Source organism: Oncorhynchus kisutch, linkage group LG16 (assembly GCF_002021735.2).
Source record: "Oncorhynchus kisutch isolate 150728-3 linkage group LG16, Okis_V2, whole genome shotgun sequence".
NCBI lineage: Eukaryota > Metazoa > Chordata > Actinopteri > Salmoniformes > Salmonidae > Oncorhynchus > Oncorhynchus kisutch.
In genome coordinates this window covers 48,544,685-48,561,531 of record NC_034189.2, presented here as the reverse complement: position 1 = coordinate 48,561,531, position 16,847 = coordinate 48,544,685, and the positions used below count along the sequence as shown (strand labels likewise).

The following is a 16,847-nucleotide window of genomic DNA, read 5'->3' as shown; positions in this document are numbered from 1 at the left end:
CCCGATCCATCATTGGATCACAAGTCCCGACCTGCCATTTAGGAGACAATGACTTAACAATGAATTTCACTCTCTGCTGAAAGGTCTGTATTTCCCCACCAATCATACACTCTGCCTCATACACCCCACTGAGCTGCTTGGTCAGCTGTCTGATGGCGATTTCTCCTGTTGTGGTGTTCAAGGTTGTCCTCCCTTTATAATCAGAAAATGCCTGTAACCTGTCGGGATGCTCCATTCCACCTCCCTTGTTTACACCATGTTTCCAGAGGATCTCCTGTAGAACTTCACCAGGGATCCCAGGATTGATGATGACATTCCTGTTTGTGATGACATAGCGTGTTGGTGAAGCTGCAGCTGCTATGGGAAAAGAGCAGAGTTACACCCTTGCAAATATTATTATAATTCCGGTAGGTTGCATCATCACTCTTAACATGACATAGTCTTTAGTGGAGTGTTAACATCTTGTCCTACCCAGTAATAACAGCCCAGTATACATTCACATGTTCTGATAATGCACACCCTTAACTCGGCTCAATAGTTTGCTCCCTAACATTAATGAAAAAAGGTTCAACTGTCGCTAGCTGGATGGCTGTGTCAAAACACCTGTTGTCAGTTTACACTCGACTGAAATCTCCTCTTTGTTTCACTTGAGTGAGTCTAGACTATAATTATGAATACCTGCGGGAAATATAGTAACTTACCATTCATTAATTATGTGTCACAAATGCAACAGAAGATGGTGACTAATACTATTACTGTTGGAATTGATCGTCCTTGGTCAGTCAAGTGAGATCCATGAAGTCAAAGTGATAGGGTTATTTCTTCTTTTTGATACGGGCCTACGCCTCAGACATTATTGAAAGTCGGGACAAAAGCAACTTTTTCTCACAACCCTTTTTTTAATATTAACATTTGAAATATGTCTTGTTAGCAAATTATCAGCTCTCACACCATGTAAAGGATCAAGTAAGCTCTTAATGAAATGTTTTTCTTCATCAAATGCACCTAAAAATACAAAATGTATGTTGGTATAAAAAACGTACTGTATACTGTACCAACACAATACATTATGTTGATGTGCTATAATACAGTGGTGAAAAAGTACCCAAAAGTCATACTTGACTAAAAGTAAAGATACTTTAATAGAAAATGACAAAAATAAAAGTCTAAAAGGTATTTGGTTTTAAATACCCTTGAAAAGAATTGTCTAAATATAAGAGAAACAAAGCATCCCCGTACAGAGCCTAACATTTTTGTTTAACAAACTTTTTCAACAAGTGCTTTTCAACTGGTTTCTCCTGGTACAGAGGCTGTAGCTGTACTGGTCTCTGTTGGTACATTTTCCTCTGTCGTAGACAGAGTATCTGAGCTACTCTCTATTGCTGTACTAGTTGTATCTGAACCGGTGTCTCCTGGTCTGGAGGGTGCACCTGAATTGGTGTCTCCTGGTCCGGAGGGTGCACCTGAACTGGTGTCTCCTGGTCCAGAGGGTGCACCTGAACTGGTGTCTCCTGGTCCAGAGGGTGCACCTGAACTGGTGTCTCCTGGTCCAGAGGGTGCACCTGAACTGGTGTCTCCTGGTCCAGAGGGTGCACCTGAACTGGTGTCTCCTGGTCTGGACGGTGCACCTGAACTGGTGTCTCCTGATCTGGAGGGTGCACCTGAACTGGCCTTTACTGGATTGGATAGAGTACCACTGCCCACCTTTGGACTAAATGCTGTGACTATAGGAAGAGCTGACAATCCTGGACTGCTTCTATCAGGAGTGTCTGTACTGTCTGACACTGAGTTATTGGGTCTCCTCTGACCTGATAGGTCAGGTGTTCCTCTCTCTCTGTCTACCTGACCACTGCTCCTCTGGGTTTCCATTGTCTTCACTACGCTTCCTTGTTCTACACCCATCTGGTTAACATGTCTTATAGATGATGGTTTTGGGGCGAGAGGTGGTGGGGGGGCTTTTTGGGGGAGTGTTTGTTTGGGAGAAGTTGGGCTCTTTCTCTTCTCTCTCTTCTCTTCTCCTTTCTTCCCTCTTTCTTCTCCCTCTCCTTTCACCTGCTCTTCTTCATTATTTTCAGTCTCTCTCTCCTGTCCATTTATTTCTCCTCCATCATCTCTCCTATCTGTATCTTCTTGCCCCTCTCCCTCCTCTGTCACTGAATCATCTCCTCCTACCTTCTCTTTCTCAACATCTTCTCCGTCCTCTCTTGTCCCTTCCTCCTTTCCTCCACTCTCCTCCTCTGTGTCTAAGATTAGGACTTTCTGGGGCATAAGCTGTCCATCTCCCGCTCCCTCTCTCTCTGTGCCATAACCAGCCATGCTTTGGTCAGTTCCTCTCCCATGATGCTCTCTGCTGTGCTGTGTCTCCAGAGTCTGTGGGTACGGTGAATTATAGTTAAGGCTGCTCCGAGGTGGTTTTGGAGGAGCAGTTTGGACAGAATCTTGGGTAACAGTCCCCAAGGTAACGTTCATGTTCTGTTTGGATTCTGTGTTCTGCTCTTTTTCTTCCCTCTGTCTCTTTCCGGACTCCCGACCCCAACCCAGATTCTGGTTGTTCAGTTTCAACGGGATATTACTCACAATAACATCTGTATCAGTGGATCCTGCCTTGTCTAGTAATGGTTTCTTCTCTCCCTCACCATCTCCAGTTTTCACAGCCTCACTGGTCTGGTTGATCTGATTGACCCTGTCCTTTAGTTCTTCATCTAGTAATAGCTTATTCTCCTCTTCCACAATCTCTGCCTGGCTGATTGCCACCGCCTTCTCTCGACCCTCTTCAAGATGGCTGGCATATCCTGTGCTCCGCAAATCTAGAGGAACAAAAACAAAGGAGAGAAAAGAAGGGAAGTCAGTGGGTATGCAGGTATGGAGCGGGTATGCAGTGGGTATGCAGGTATGGAGCGACTAGAGGGCTTAGAAACAAAGGGAAATGCAACAATGTCACTACAACTTCAAGGAGATTCATAATAAAGAACCCTGTTATAAGGTATTACTGTCCTTAATTAAAGACATGGGCTTACCATTGGAACGCTTCTTGACGAGCCAGACCACAACAGCAACCACAACAGCAACCAACAAGACACCTGCACAAATACCAGTGTAGATGTAGATCTCAGGATTACCTGACACACACACATACAGACAGATACACACAGGTCAGGTCACATGGTCAGTGGAAACTGAACAAAGGAATTCCTATTCCTTTATCAACAGCGTTAAAATACTTTAACATGATTTAACCTTGACTGAGTATACCAACATAATGGTATTCTCTTTACAAAACCCAAGCCCTCTATATCTCGCCTATCTCTCTTGTTTACCTGTAGCCAGACAGTCATTGCTGCTGTAGGTCAGTGTCTTCTCACTGACTGGGTTCCTGGCCTCACAGGTGTAGCTGACTGACTCTGGGGATTTGATGTTGTAGTGCTGTCCATTCTGCTCCTGGCTCCACATCTCCCCCTGGTGGTCAGGCCAAGACCAGCGATACTCCACCAGTGGACCCTCAGCACTGCAGTGAATTGTTGCCACGGTACCGTTCAATTCACAGGTGACTTCAGGTTGTGATACTGTGTCTGTGGATGGAAATGGAGGAGTATGTTATGCAAAAGTGGAGGGAAAGTAAGGAATATTTCACACACATACACACTTATTCTTTACAATGTGTTTGTGTTGTTAAATGTTCTCTCTGTTAGTTTAGTAATGACTGTTGGCTGGCTGGTGATACTAAATGTCAATCATAGAAGTTTGAACGTTGACATTATGTCATTAATGAAGGAGTACATCAGCCAGAGGACACTTGGTGTCACACACTACACACACACTGCACACACAGTACACACTCTGCACACACACTGTACACACACACACTCTGTATATACACTGCACACACAGTACACACACTGCACACACTCTGTATATACACACACTGCACACACACTGTGCACACACACACACACTGCGCACACACACACTGCACACACTCTGTATATACACACACTGCACACACTCTGTATATACACACACCGTATATACACACACTGCACACACAGTACACACACTGTACACACACACTGCGCACACACACACACACTGCACACACTCTGTATATACACACACTGCACACACTGCACACACACTGTACACAGCTCTCTCTCTTCACAGTGTGCTTGTGTTCCCAGGTTTTTTGCTGTTAGTTTAGTAACAACTGTTGGACTGAAAGTCTTGCACAATCATGGAAATGTTGACATTATTTCCTCTCTCTCTCTCCACTAACCTGTATGGCTGGTTAGTTTAGTTTATGTTTGAGAAATTCAATAGATACACAACCAGAAACAAAACGTATTTCAAAAGTGAGCAGCTCTTCAACAGTACTTATATCATATTACAACAAGCCAGTGGTTGCCAACCAAGTGACTTTATGACCCAAACGTGGGACCTGATTCATCCTTTAGGAAACCCTGACTCACCAATGACTTCCACTCTCTGCTGAAAGGTCTGTATTTTGTGACCAATCATACACTCTGCCTCATACACCCCACTGAGCTGCTTGGTCAGCTGTCTGATAGTGATTTCTCCAGTCGTGGTGTTCAAGGATGTCCTCCCTTTAAAATCACGAAATTCCTGTATCCCACCAGTGCTCCATTCCACCGCCTTGTTTACACCATGTTTCCACAGGATATCCTGTAAAACTCCACCACGGATCCCAGGGTTGAGAATGACATTGCCGTTTGTGATGACATAACGGGTGGTGGACGGTCCAGCTGCTATGGGATGAGAACAGAGTTGCACCACAGTTAACATGACATAGTCACATCACCCTCATATGGAATCATAATGGGCTGAGTTATTGTAAGGAACAATGTTATTACCCTGTAATACAACAGTCTTCCCCACAGTTTATTTTCTAGACAGTGTACAAAGGCCCCCAGCGCAACACTTGGCACACAATGCAGTAACTGAAACCCCAAATCTGTTAGGGCGGGGTAACAGAAAGTGTGGGGGAACTCTAGCTAGGCTAGTAATTAGCCTACATTCAGTTGAAGTATTCTGAATCACTTTTTATCTCAACAAAAGAAAATACATTAGTAGGTAAATGTAATAGAAAATGGCTAACAAAAGCAAATATATTCCTAGGTCAATCGTTCAAGGGATTTTTCCCTATTTTCCCCTAGGACAGGAGAGTAGAGAAGGCCGTCAATCATGGATCAGCGTGTACAAACATTAGATCTTACAAGACTGAAATCTCAGCTTTCTTTAATTATCGCGACTCCAATTATAAATAGTCTACTAGCCCTGGGAAATTAACTGACTTACCATTGACGAATTGTCCGCCATAAATGCAACAGAATATAGTGACTAGTCCTATTACACTGGGAGTTGATATTCCTTGGTCAGCCATCGCCCGCAGGTGCGATCCATATGAAAGTGAAAGTATTTTTCTTTCTCTTGAGGACTATTATGGTTTTGTCGTGTGTGTGCATGTTCACATGGAATGTAGTCGACCAAGGTGACCGACCTGCTGAAGTCATCCGAGGTCAAGGAAAGGACATTTGGATTCAAATGCGGAGATGTTGCTGCTGCTGATGATGATGATGATGATGAGGATGATGAATACTGGTAAGGTGTAAATTCTCTCTTGGACTAAAATTGGAAAAATACTGACAGTTTGGGGGGAAAGGCAATTGTCCAAAGTGCAGGTGATGCAACTAACTTAATAGAACACTAGATGTCAGCGTAGTTCTACAATCCATGACACCTGCCCTATTCCAATTCATGACTAATCACCTACACTTTGGCACTTCTGTTAGATAGAGGGAAATAAAGGTATCAACACATTCTGCCATTTACTTTCATTTGTCCAATCCTTTCAGATCTACTGTCCACTTGGGCACAGTTTGGAATTGGTAAGGGACTACAGTGTATGAGCTTTTGTTAGGAAAAGCTGATCTGAAACCAGTATCATAAGGGACCTTTATATGACTAATATTCTTTTTTTATATCTTTTTTTTCACATCGTCATCATTTATGAGAATGTCCAAATAGTTTTGTGGCATTTAATACCACACAATGAATGTAGCCTAGATGTCTTTTTTGACATTCATTTCATAAGAACGTTTTTTTTTGTGTGTGTTTGGGACGTGCCTGGGAAAAAGCCTGTGTTGATACTGAAGAGGAAGAGTTTGTTTGATGGTTATTTTTTAAAGATTTTTAAAAAGATTTGACAAATAAAATTTGATCTCTGCACTGCTGAAAGAGTAGGTACATACAGGGCTGAGACCCAGGAAAGAGTCTGACTACTAAACTGAAACCTGTACATTTTTCTCACAGTACATGTAGTAACAACACAATGGCCTGTACATTACCACTGGCATTCCTTGTCCTTCATGGATTTCTCTCTCTTTCAGCAGGTAAGACTCTCCCTCTAACACCCCCCCCCCCCCAAGCCTGTGAATTGGTTTTTGATTATGTTTTGTTTAGTCTGCATTTTTTACATTAAGAAACATTAGTAGTTTTTGGACAGTTATTTGAGGATGTCTATTGATTTTAAATTCCATGCTTTCATTAAAATAATCAAATAGGGTCAATCTGGTAAATAAAAAGGTCTTACCTATTGATGGTCACATTCATGGATTGCTATTGAACCTTTACATTTGATCATTGATTTGAGCAATGTTAGGGAGAAAATGAACAAAGGCGTTGTTAACAATTTCTTCTTCTGAGGTGCCTCTGTTGCATGTTCTCTTGTAAACCTAACAGTGTAATCAGTTTAACTTTCTTTGCACGATTTGACATTGCAATTTTATCTAACTATTCAAATCAAATCCAAATTTATTTGTCACACACATGGTTAGCAGATGTTAATGCAAGCGTAGTGAAATGCTTGTACTTCTCGTTCCAACCATGCATTAATATCTAACAAGTAATCTATCCTAACAATTTCACAACAACTACCTCATACACACAAGTGTAAAGGAATGAATAAAAATATGTACATAAAAATATATGAATGAGCGATGGCCGAACGGCATAGGCAAGATGCAGTAGATGGTATAAAGTACAGTATATACATATGAGATGATTAATGTAGGGTATGTAAACATTATATAAAGTGGCTGTAACGGCTGTTGGAAGGAGAGGACCAAGGTGTAGCGTGGTATGTGTCCATACTTATTTAATGAACACAGCAATAACAAAGAGAACGACTGAAACAGTTCTGGTTGGTGCAGACACACAACAGAAAACAACTACCCACAAACACAGGTGGGAACAGGCTACCTAAGTATGGTTCTTAATCAGCACCGAGCCTGCACAACCTGTCCTGATACTCCCCGTAGCCCAGCATGTGCGGCGGGGTGGAACAGACCACACTGGGCTGTGCTGGCGAACCGGGGACACCGTGCGTAGGGCTGGTGCCATATAACCCGGGCCGAGGAGACTCACTGGAGACTAAATGCGCTGATCTGCCTTCATTGCTCCTGGCTCGATGCCCACTCTAGCCCGGCCCGATACGAGGAGCTGAGATGTAGCGCACCGGGCTATTCCTGCGCACTAGGGACACCGTGCGCCTCACGTCATAACACGGTGCCTGCCCGGTCCACCTTTTGCCACAGTAAGCATGGGGAGTTGGCTAAGGTCTCCTACCTGACTTAGCCACACTCCCCGTGTGCCACCCCCAAGACATTTTTGAGGCTGCCTCTCGGGCTTCCTTGCTAGCCGTGTTCCCTCGTACCGCTGGTTCACCTCTCCTGCTGCCTCCGCTCTCCTGGCTGCCTCCACCTGTTCCCATGGGAGGCGATCCCTTCCAGCCATGATCTCCTCCCATGTGTAGGATCCCTTCCCGTCCAGAATGTCCTCCCAAGTCCATTCCTCCTTCTTACCACGCTGCTTGGTCCTTTTGTGATGGGTAGTTCTGTAACGGCTGTTGGAAGGAGAGGACCAAGGTGCAGCGTGGTATATGTCCATACTTAACAAAAATAACAAAGAGAACGACCGAAACAGTTCTGGCTGGTGCAGACACACAACAGAAAACAACTACCCACAAACACAGGTGGGAACAGGCTACCTAAGTATGGTTCTTAATCAGAGACAACGATTGACAGCTGCCTCTGATTGGGAACCATACCAGGCCAAACACATAGAAATACAAACATAGAACAATACATAGAATGCCCACCCCAACTCACGCCCTGATCAACCGAAAATAGAGACATAAAAAAAGGACCTAAGGTCAGGACGTGACAGTGGCATTGTTTAAAGTGGCTAGTGATACATTTATTACATCAATTTTTCATTATTAAAGTGGCTAGAGATGAGTCAGTATGTTGGCAGCAGCCACTCAATGTTAGTGATGGCTGTTTAACAGTCTGATGGCCTTGAGATAGAAGCTGTTTTTCTGTCTCTCGGTCCCCGCTTTGATGCACCTGTATTGACCTCACCTTCTGGATGATAGCGGGGTGAACAGGCAGTGGCTCGGGTGGTTGTTGTCCTTGATGATCTTTTTGGCCTTCCTGTGACATCGGGTGGTGTAGGTGTCGAAGAGGGCAGGTAGGTTGCCCCCGTTGATGCGTTGTGCAGACCTCACTACCCTCTGGAGAGCCTTACTGTTGTGGGCGGAGTAGTTGCCGTACCAGGCGATGATACAGCCCGACAAGATGCTTTCGATTGTGTATCTGTAAAAGTTTGAGTGTTTTTTTGCGACAAGCCAAATTTCTTCAGCCTCCTGAGGTTGAAGAGGCGCTGCTGTGCCTTCCTCACCATGCTGTCTGTGTGGGTGGACCATTTCAGTTTGTCCGTGATGTGTGTGCCGAGGAACTTAAAACTTTCCACCTTCTCCACTACTGTCCCGTCGATGTGGATAGGGGCTGCTCCCTCTGCTGTTTCCTGAAGTCCACGATCATCTCCTTTGTTTTGTTGACATTGATTGTGAGGTTATTTTCCTGACACCACACTCCGAGGGCCCTCACCTCTTCCCTGTAGGCCATCTCGTCATGGTTGGTAATCAAGCCTACCACTGTAGTGTCATCTGCAAACTTGATGATTGAGTTGGAGGCGTGCATGGCCATGCAGTCATGGGTGAACAGGGAGTACAGGAGAGGGCTGAGAACGCACCCTTGTGGTGCCCCAGTGTTGAGGGTCAGCGGGGTGGAGATGTTGTTACCTACCCTCACCCTTACCTACCCTCAGGAAGTCCAGGACCCAGTTGCACAGGGCGGGGTCGAGACCCAGGGTCTCAAGCTTAATGACGAGTTTGGGGGGTACTATGGTGTTAAATGCTGAGCTGTCATCGATGAACAGTATTCTTACATAGGTATTCCTCTTGTCCAGATGGGTTAGGGTAGTATGCAGTGGGATTGTGAAAGCATCGTCTGTGGACCTATTGGGGCAGTAAGCAAATTGGAGTGGGTCTAGGGTGTCAGGTAGGGTGGAGGTGATATGGTCCTTGACTAGTCTCTCAAAGCACTTCATGATGATGATAGTGAGTGCTACGGGGCAATAGTCATTTAGCTCAGTTACCTACGCTTTCTTGGGAACAGGAACAATGGTGGCCCTCTTGAAGCATGTGGGAACAGCAGACTGGGATAAGGATTGATTGAATATGTCTGTAAACACACCAGCCAGCTGGTCTGCACATGCTCTGAGGACGCGGCTGGGGATGCCGTCTGGGCCGGCAGCCTTGCGAGGGTTAACACGTTTAAATGTTTCACTCATGTTGGCTGCAGTGAAGGAGAGCCCGCAGGTTTTGGTAACGGGCCGTGTCAGTGGCACTGTGTTGTCCTCAAAGCGAGCAAAGAAGTTGTTTAATCTGTCTGGGAGCAAGACATTGTGGTCCGCGACGGGGCTGGTTTTCCTTTTGTAGTCCGTGATTGACTGTAGACCCTGCCACATACCTCTCGTGCCTGAGCCATTGAATTGCGACTCTACTTTGTCTCTATACTGACGCTTAGCTTGTTTGATTGCGGGAATAGCTACACTGTTTGTTTCCGGTCATCTTGCCCTGATTAAAAGCTGTGGTTTGCGCTTTCAGTTTTGCGTGAATGCTGCCATCAATCCACGGTTTCTGGTTGGGGAATGTTTTAATAGTCGCTTTGGGTACAACATCACCGATGCACTTGCTAATAAACTTGCTCACCGAATCAGCGTATTCATCAATATTATTGTACGATGCTATGTTGAACATATCCCAGTCCATGTGATCGGAGCAATCTTGAAGCGTGAAATCCGATTGGTCGGACCAGCGTTGAACAGATCTGAGCACGGGCGCTTCCTGTTTTAGTTTCTGTCTATAGGCTGGGAGCAACAAAATGGAGTCGTGGTCAGATTTTCCAAACGGAGGGCGGGGAAGGGCTTTATATGCGTTGCGGAAGTTAAAATAACAATGATCCAGGGTTTTGCCAGCCAGGATCGCGCATTCGATATGCTGGTAAAGTTTAGGGAGCCTTGTTTTCAGTTTAGCCTTGTTAAAATCCCCAGCTAGTTCTTTCAGGGCCGTCGATGTGTCTGATTGGGGCGGGATATACACGACTGTGAATATGATTGAAGTGAATTCTCTTGGTAGATAATGCGGTCGGCGTTTGATTGTAAGGAATTCTAGGTCAGGTGAACAAAAATGACTTGAGTTCCTGTATGTTGTTATGATTGTATATTTGTTGTTTGTTGTTACAATGTATATTATTTGTTGTATATTTGTTGTTTGTTGTTACAATGTATATTTATAAAAAAGTATTATTTACCTCAGATCTGTAATCCTCCAAGAAGCTAGCCAGAAACTCCAAGAAGCTAGCCTGAAACTAGCCAGAAGCTAATCCAGAAGCTAGTTCAGAAGCTAGTTAGCTCCTTTACTGGCAAATCGTTAGTATTCAGCTAACCACGGTTTGTGGTCATCAGCTATCCTTTAGCTCGAAAATCTATCGCCAGTTCTGTACGGCGCAGCGCGGAACGGAACATACCGGACCAATTTTTCTCTCCATGTCCCTGGATTTCGACTGCTCTCTGGACATTCATACCCGGATCTCACAGCTAGCTAGCTGCTATCCGTGTGACTATCGGCCTTCGTCGATTCCGGAGCAAACATCAATTATTCCGGAGCTAGCAAGCTCCGTCAATCACTCCTGAGTTCCATCAATCACACCTGGGCTGCAGTCACCTATCCGGACCCGTTTTACTGCTTTCGCGGAGCCCCACCGGGCCTTCACAACTGGACTGCCGACGTTATCTACCCGAAGGAGTTATTCGGCTGGCTCCTGAACGCCCATCTGCGGCCTGCTAACCGTTAGCTGTCTTACCGGCTGCTATCTGAATAGACAATCGGACAATTTTTTTTATATATATATATATATTTTTTTTTATTATTATTATGTTTTCTTCTTGGGCCTCTATAACTATAACTATTGTTTTTATTTTTGTTGTTGTTGTGTGATTTGGATTAATCCCCTCTACCACACGGAACCCCACTAATCTACTGACGGAACGCAAGAGGTAGCTAACAACAGACCTCCATCCTATGCTAGCTTGCTACCGATGCCCTGGCTAGCTGTCTAAATCACCAACCAACCTCTCCACTCACCGGACCCTTTTGATCATTCGACTAAGCATGCCTCTCCTTAATGTCAATATGTCTTGTCCATTTCTGTTCTGGTTAGTGTTTATTGGCTTATTTCACTGTAGAGCCTCTAGTCCTGCTCACTATACCTTATCCAACCTATTAGTTCCACCACCCACACATGCAATGACATCTCCTGGTTTCAACGATGTTTCTAGAGACAATATCTCTCTCTTCATCACTCAATACCTAGGTTTACCTCCACTATATTCACATCCTACCATACATTTGTCTGTACATTATACCTTGATGCTATTTTATCGCCCCCAGAAACCTCCTTTTACTCTATGTTCCAGACGTTCTAGACGACCAATTCTCATAGCTTTTAGCCGTACCCTTATTCTACTCCTCCTATGTTCCTCTGGCGATGTAGAGGTGAATCCAGGCCCTGCAGTGCCTAGCTCCACTCCTATTCCCCAGGCGCTCTCTTTTGACGACTTCTGTAACCGTAATAGCCTTGGTTTCATGCATGTTAACATTAGAAGCCTCCTCCCTAAGTTTGTTCTATTCACTGCTTTAGCACACTCTGCCAACCCGGATGTTCTAGCTGTGTCTGAATCCTGGCTTAGGAAGACCACCAAAAACTCAGACATTTTAATTCCAAACTACAACATTTTCAGACAAGATAGAACTGCCAAAGGGGGCGGTGTTGCAATCTACTGCAAAGATAGCCTGCAGAGTTCTGTCCTACTATCCAGGTCTGTACCCAAACAATTTGAACTTCTACTTTTAAAAATCCACCTCTCTAAAAACAAGTCTCTCACTGTTGCCGCCTGCTATAGACCACCCTCTGCCCCCAGCTGTGCTCTGGACACCATATGTGAACTGATTGCCCCCCATCTATCTTCAGAGTTCGTGCTGCTAGGCGACCTAAACTGGAACATGCTTAACACCCCAGCCATCCTACAATCTAAACTTGATGCCCTCAATCTCACACAAATTATCAATGAACCTACCAGGTACCTCCCCAAAACCTTAAACACGGGCACCCTCATAGATATCATCCTAACCAACTTCCCCTCTAAATACACCTCTGCTGTCTTCAACCAAGATCTCAGCGATCACTGCCTCATTGCCTGCATCCGTAATGGGTCAGCGGTCAAACGACCGCCACTCATCACTGTAAAACGCTCCCTGAAACACTTCTGCGAGCAGGCCTTTCTAATCGACCTGGCCGGGGTATCCTGGAAGGATATTGATCTCATCCCGTCAGTAGAGGATGCCTGGATATTTTTTTAAAATGCCTTCCTAACCATCCTAAATAAACATGCCCCATTCAAGAAATTTAGAACCAGGAACAGATATAGCCCTTGGTTCTCCCCAGACCTGACTGCCCTTAACCAACACAAAAACATCCTATGGCGTTCTGCATTAGCATCGAACAGCCCCCGTGATATGCAGCTGTTCAGGGAAGCTAGAAATCATTATACACAGGCAGTTAGAAAAGCCAAGGCTAGCTTTTTCAAGCAGAAATTTGCTTCCTGCAACACTAACTCAAAAAAGTTCTGGGACACTGTAAAGTCCATGGAGAATAAGAACACCTCCTCCCAGCTGCCCACTGCACTGAAGATAGGAAACACTGTCACCACTGATAAATCCACCATAATTGAGAATTTCAATAAGCATTTTTCTACGGCTGGCCATGCTTTCCACCTGGCTACTCCTACCCCGGACAACAGCACTGCACCCCCAACAGCAACTCGCCCAAGCCTTCCCCATTTCTCCTTCTCCCAAATCCATTCAGCTGATGTTCTGAAAGAGCTGCAAAATCTGGACCCCTACAAATCAGCCGGGCTAGACAATCTGGACCCTTTCTTTCTAAAATTATCTGCCGAAATTGTTGCCACCCCTATTACTAGCCTGTTCAACCTCTCTTTCGTGTCGTCTGAGATTCCCAAAGATTGGAAAGCAGCTGCGGTCATCCCCCTCTTCAAAGGGGGGGACACTCTTGACCCAAACTGCTACAGACCTATATCTATCCTACCGTGCCTTTCTAAGGTCTTCGAAAGCCAAGTCAACAAACAGATTACCGACCATTTCGAATCTCACCATACCTTCTCTGCTATGCAATCTGGTTTCAGAGCTGGTCATGGGTGCACCTCAGCCACGCTCAAGGTCCTAAACGATATCTTAACCGCCATCGATAAGAAACATTACTGTGCAGCCGTATTCATTGATCTGGCCAAGGCTTTCGACTCTGTCAATCACCATATCCTCATCGGCAGACTCGACAGCCTTGGTTTCTCAAATGATTGCCTCGCCTGGTTCACCAACTACTTCTCTGATAGAGTTCAGTGTGTCAAATCGGAGGGTCTGCTGTCCGGACCTCTGGCAGTCTCTATGGGGGTGCCACAGGGTTCAATTCTTGGACCGACTCTCTTCTCTGTATACATCAATGAGGTCGCTCTTGCTGCTGGTGAGTCCCTGATCCACCTCTACGCAGACGACACCATTCTGTATACTTCCGGCCCTTCTCTGGACACTGTGTTAACAACCCTCCAGGCAAGCTTCAATGCCATACAACTCTCCTTCCGTGGCCTCCAATTGCTCTTGAATGCAAGTAAAACTAAATGCATGCTCTTCAACCGATCGCTGCCTGCACCTACCCGCCTGTCCAACATCACTACTCTGGACGGCTCTGACTTAGAATACGTGGACAACTACAAATACTTAGGTGTCTGGTTAGATTGTAAACTCTCCTTCCAGACCCATATCAAACATCTCCAATCCAAAGTTAAATCTAGAATTGGCTTCCTATTTCGCAACAAAGCATCCTTCACTCATGCTGCCAAACATACCCTTGTAAAACTGACCATCCTACCAATCCTCGACTTTGGCGATGTCATTTACAAAATAGCCTCCAATACCCTACTCAACAAATTGGATGCAGTCTATCACAGTGCAATCCGTTTTATCACCAAAGCCCCATATACTACCCACCATTGCGACCTGTACGCTCTCGTTGGCTGGCCCTCGCTTCATACTCGTCGCCAAACCCACTGGCTCCATGTCATCTACAAGACACTGCTAGGTAAAGTCCCCCCTTATCTCAGCTCGCTGGTCACCATAGCATCTCCCACCTGTAGCACACGCTCCAGCAGGTATATCTCTCTAGTCACCCCCAAAACCAATTCTTTCTTTGGCCGCCTCTCCTTCCAGTTCTCTGCTGCCAATGACTGGAACGAACTACAAAAATCTCTGAAACTGGAAACACTTATCTCCCTCACTAGCTTTAAGCACCAACTGTCAGAGCAGCTCACAGATTACTGCACCTGTACATAGCCCACCTATAATTTAGCCCAAACAACTACCTCTTTCCCAACTGTATTTAATTTTTATTTATTTATTTATTTTGCTCCTTTGCACCCCATTATTTTTTTATTTCTACTTTGCACATTCTTCCATTGCAAAACTACCATTCCAGTATTTTACTTGCTATATTGTATTTACTTTGCCATCTTGGCCTTTTTTGCCTTTACCTCCCTTCTCACCTCATTTGCTCACATTGTATATAGACTTGTTTATACTGCATTATTGACTGTATGTTTGTTTTTACTCCATGTGTAACTCTGTGTCGTTTTATCTGTCGAACTGCTTTGCTTTATCTTGGCCAGGTCGCAATTGTAAATGAGAACTTGTTCTCAACTTGCCTACCTGGTTAAATAAAGGTAAAATAAAATAAAATAAATAAATAAATAAATGATTAACGAGACGTGGTGTGATCATAAGGCATATACACCCCTCCCTTCTTCTTACCAGAGAGATGTTTGTTTCTGTCAGCGCAATGTGTGAAGAAGCCAGGTGGCTGTACCGACTCTGATGACGTATCCCGAGTGAGCCATGTTTCCGTGAAACAAAGAACATTACAATCTCTGATGTTTCTCTGGAAGGCAACCCTTGCTCGGATTTTGTCTACCTTGTTGTCAAGAGACTGGACATTGGTGAGTAGTATGCTCGGGAGCGGTGCGTGGGCACATCCCGACCAGAAGACTGCTCGGTCTGCCCCTTCTGCGGCGCCGTTGTTTTGGATCGCCGGCTGGGATCCGATCCATTGTCCTGGGTGGTGGACCAAACAGAGGATCCTCTTCGGGAAAGTCGTATTCCTGGTCGTAATGTTGGTGAGTTGACGTTGCTCTTATATCCAATAGTTCCGACTGTATGTAATAAAACCTCATATTTCCTGCGGTAACAATGTAAGAAATAACACATAAAAAAACAAAATACTGCATAGTTTCCTAGGAATGCGAAGCGAGGTGGCCATCTCTGTCGGCGCCGGAAGTCATTAATTGGAATGTAATGTATGGATGCAGTAAATGCTATTTAGATATTTTAAGATCATTGTAGTACAATACATATTAAATATGAAAACTATTTTAGAATTACTTTATTTTTCCAGAAGGTACTTCAGTTGTTGCAAGTCGGATAAGATAAGACAAATATATATACTGTAGTAAACATATAAACAGCTACATTCACACATTACATTTTACTAATAGAATAGAATTACTTTATTTTCCAGAAGGAAAGTATACATAGTAAGCATATTAACAGCAACATTCACAAGCAGACTCATATACTCACATACAGTGAGAGAAAAAAGTATTTGATCCCCTGCTGATTTTGTACGTTTGCCCACTGACAAAGAAATGTTCAGTCTAGGATTTTAATGGTAGGTTTATTTGAACAGTGAGAGACAGAATAACATTTGAAAAAATCCAGAAAAACGCATGTCAAAACAGTAAAAAATGTACTTGCATTTTAATGAGGGAAATAAGTATTTGACCCCCTCTGCAAAATATGACTTAGTACTTGGTGGCAAAACCCTTGTTGGCAATCAGAGGTCAGACGTTTCTTGTAGTTGGCCACCAGGTTTGCACACATCTCAGGAGGGATTTTGCTCCACTCCTCTTTGCAGATCTTATCCAAGTCATTAAGGTTTCGAGGCTGACGTTTGTCAACTTGAACCTTCAGCTCCCTCCACAGATTTTCTATGGGATTAAGGTCTGGAGACTGGCTAGGCCACTCCAGGACCTTAATGTGTTTCTTCTTGAGCCACTCCTTTGTTGCCTTGGCCGTGTGTTTTGGGTCATTGTCATGCTGGAATAGCCATCCACGACCCATTTTCAATGCCCTGGCTGAGGGAAGGAGGTTCTCACCCAAGATTTTAACGGTAGGTGGCCCCGCCCATCGTCCCTTTGATGCAATACAGTTGTCCTGTCCCCTGTCGTGGACATTTCCTGTATTTACCAAA

General features: G+C 44.6%; 1 protein-coding gene across 3 annotated transcripts; it reads right to left on the bottom strand.

The window, feature by feature from the left end:
• Positions 1–876: 876 nt before the first annotated feature.
• Positions 877–5,646, bottom strand: LOC109879661 (cell wall protein IFF6). Of its 3 annotated transcripts, none has more exons than XM_031792745.1 (5): positions 5,311–5,646; positions 4,464–4,760; positions 3,318–3,569; positions 3,018–3,080; positions 877–2,807 (listed from the first exon to the last, which is right to left on the bottom strand). In XM_031792745.1, exons 1-5 carry the CDS (start codon positions 5,393–5,395, stop codon positions 1,285–1,287), a joined length of 2,220 nt encoding a protein of 739 aa, XP_031648605.1. In that variant the 5' UTR covers positions 5,396–5,646; the 3' UTR covers positions 877–1,284. The 3 variants fall into 3 exon arrangements, with proteins under 3 accessions (XP_031648605.1, XP_031648604.1, XP_031648603.1); XM_031792744.1 differs by having other exon boundaries at positions 3,018–3,119; positions 4,464–4,757; positions 5,311–5,642; XM_031792743.1 differs by having other exon boundaries at positions 3,018–3,119; positions 5,311–5,640.
• Positions 5,647–16,847: the final 11,201 nt, after the last annotated feature.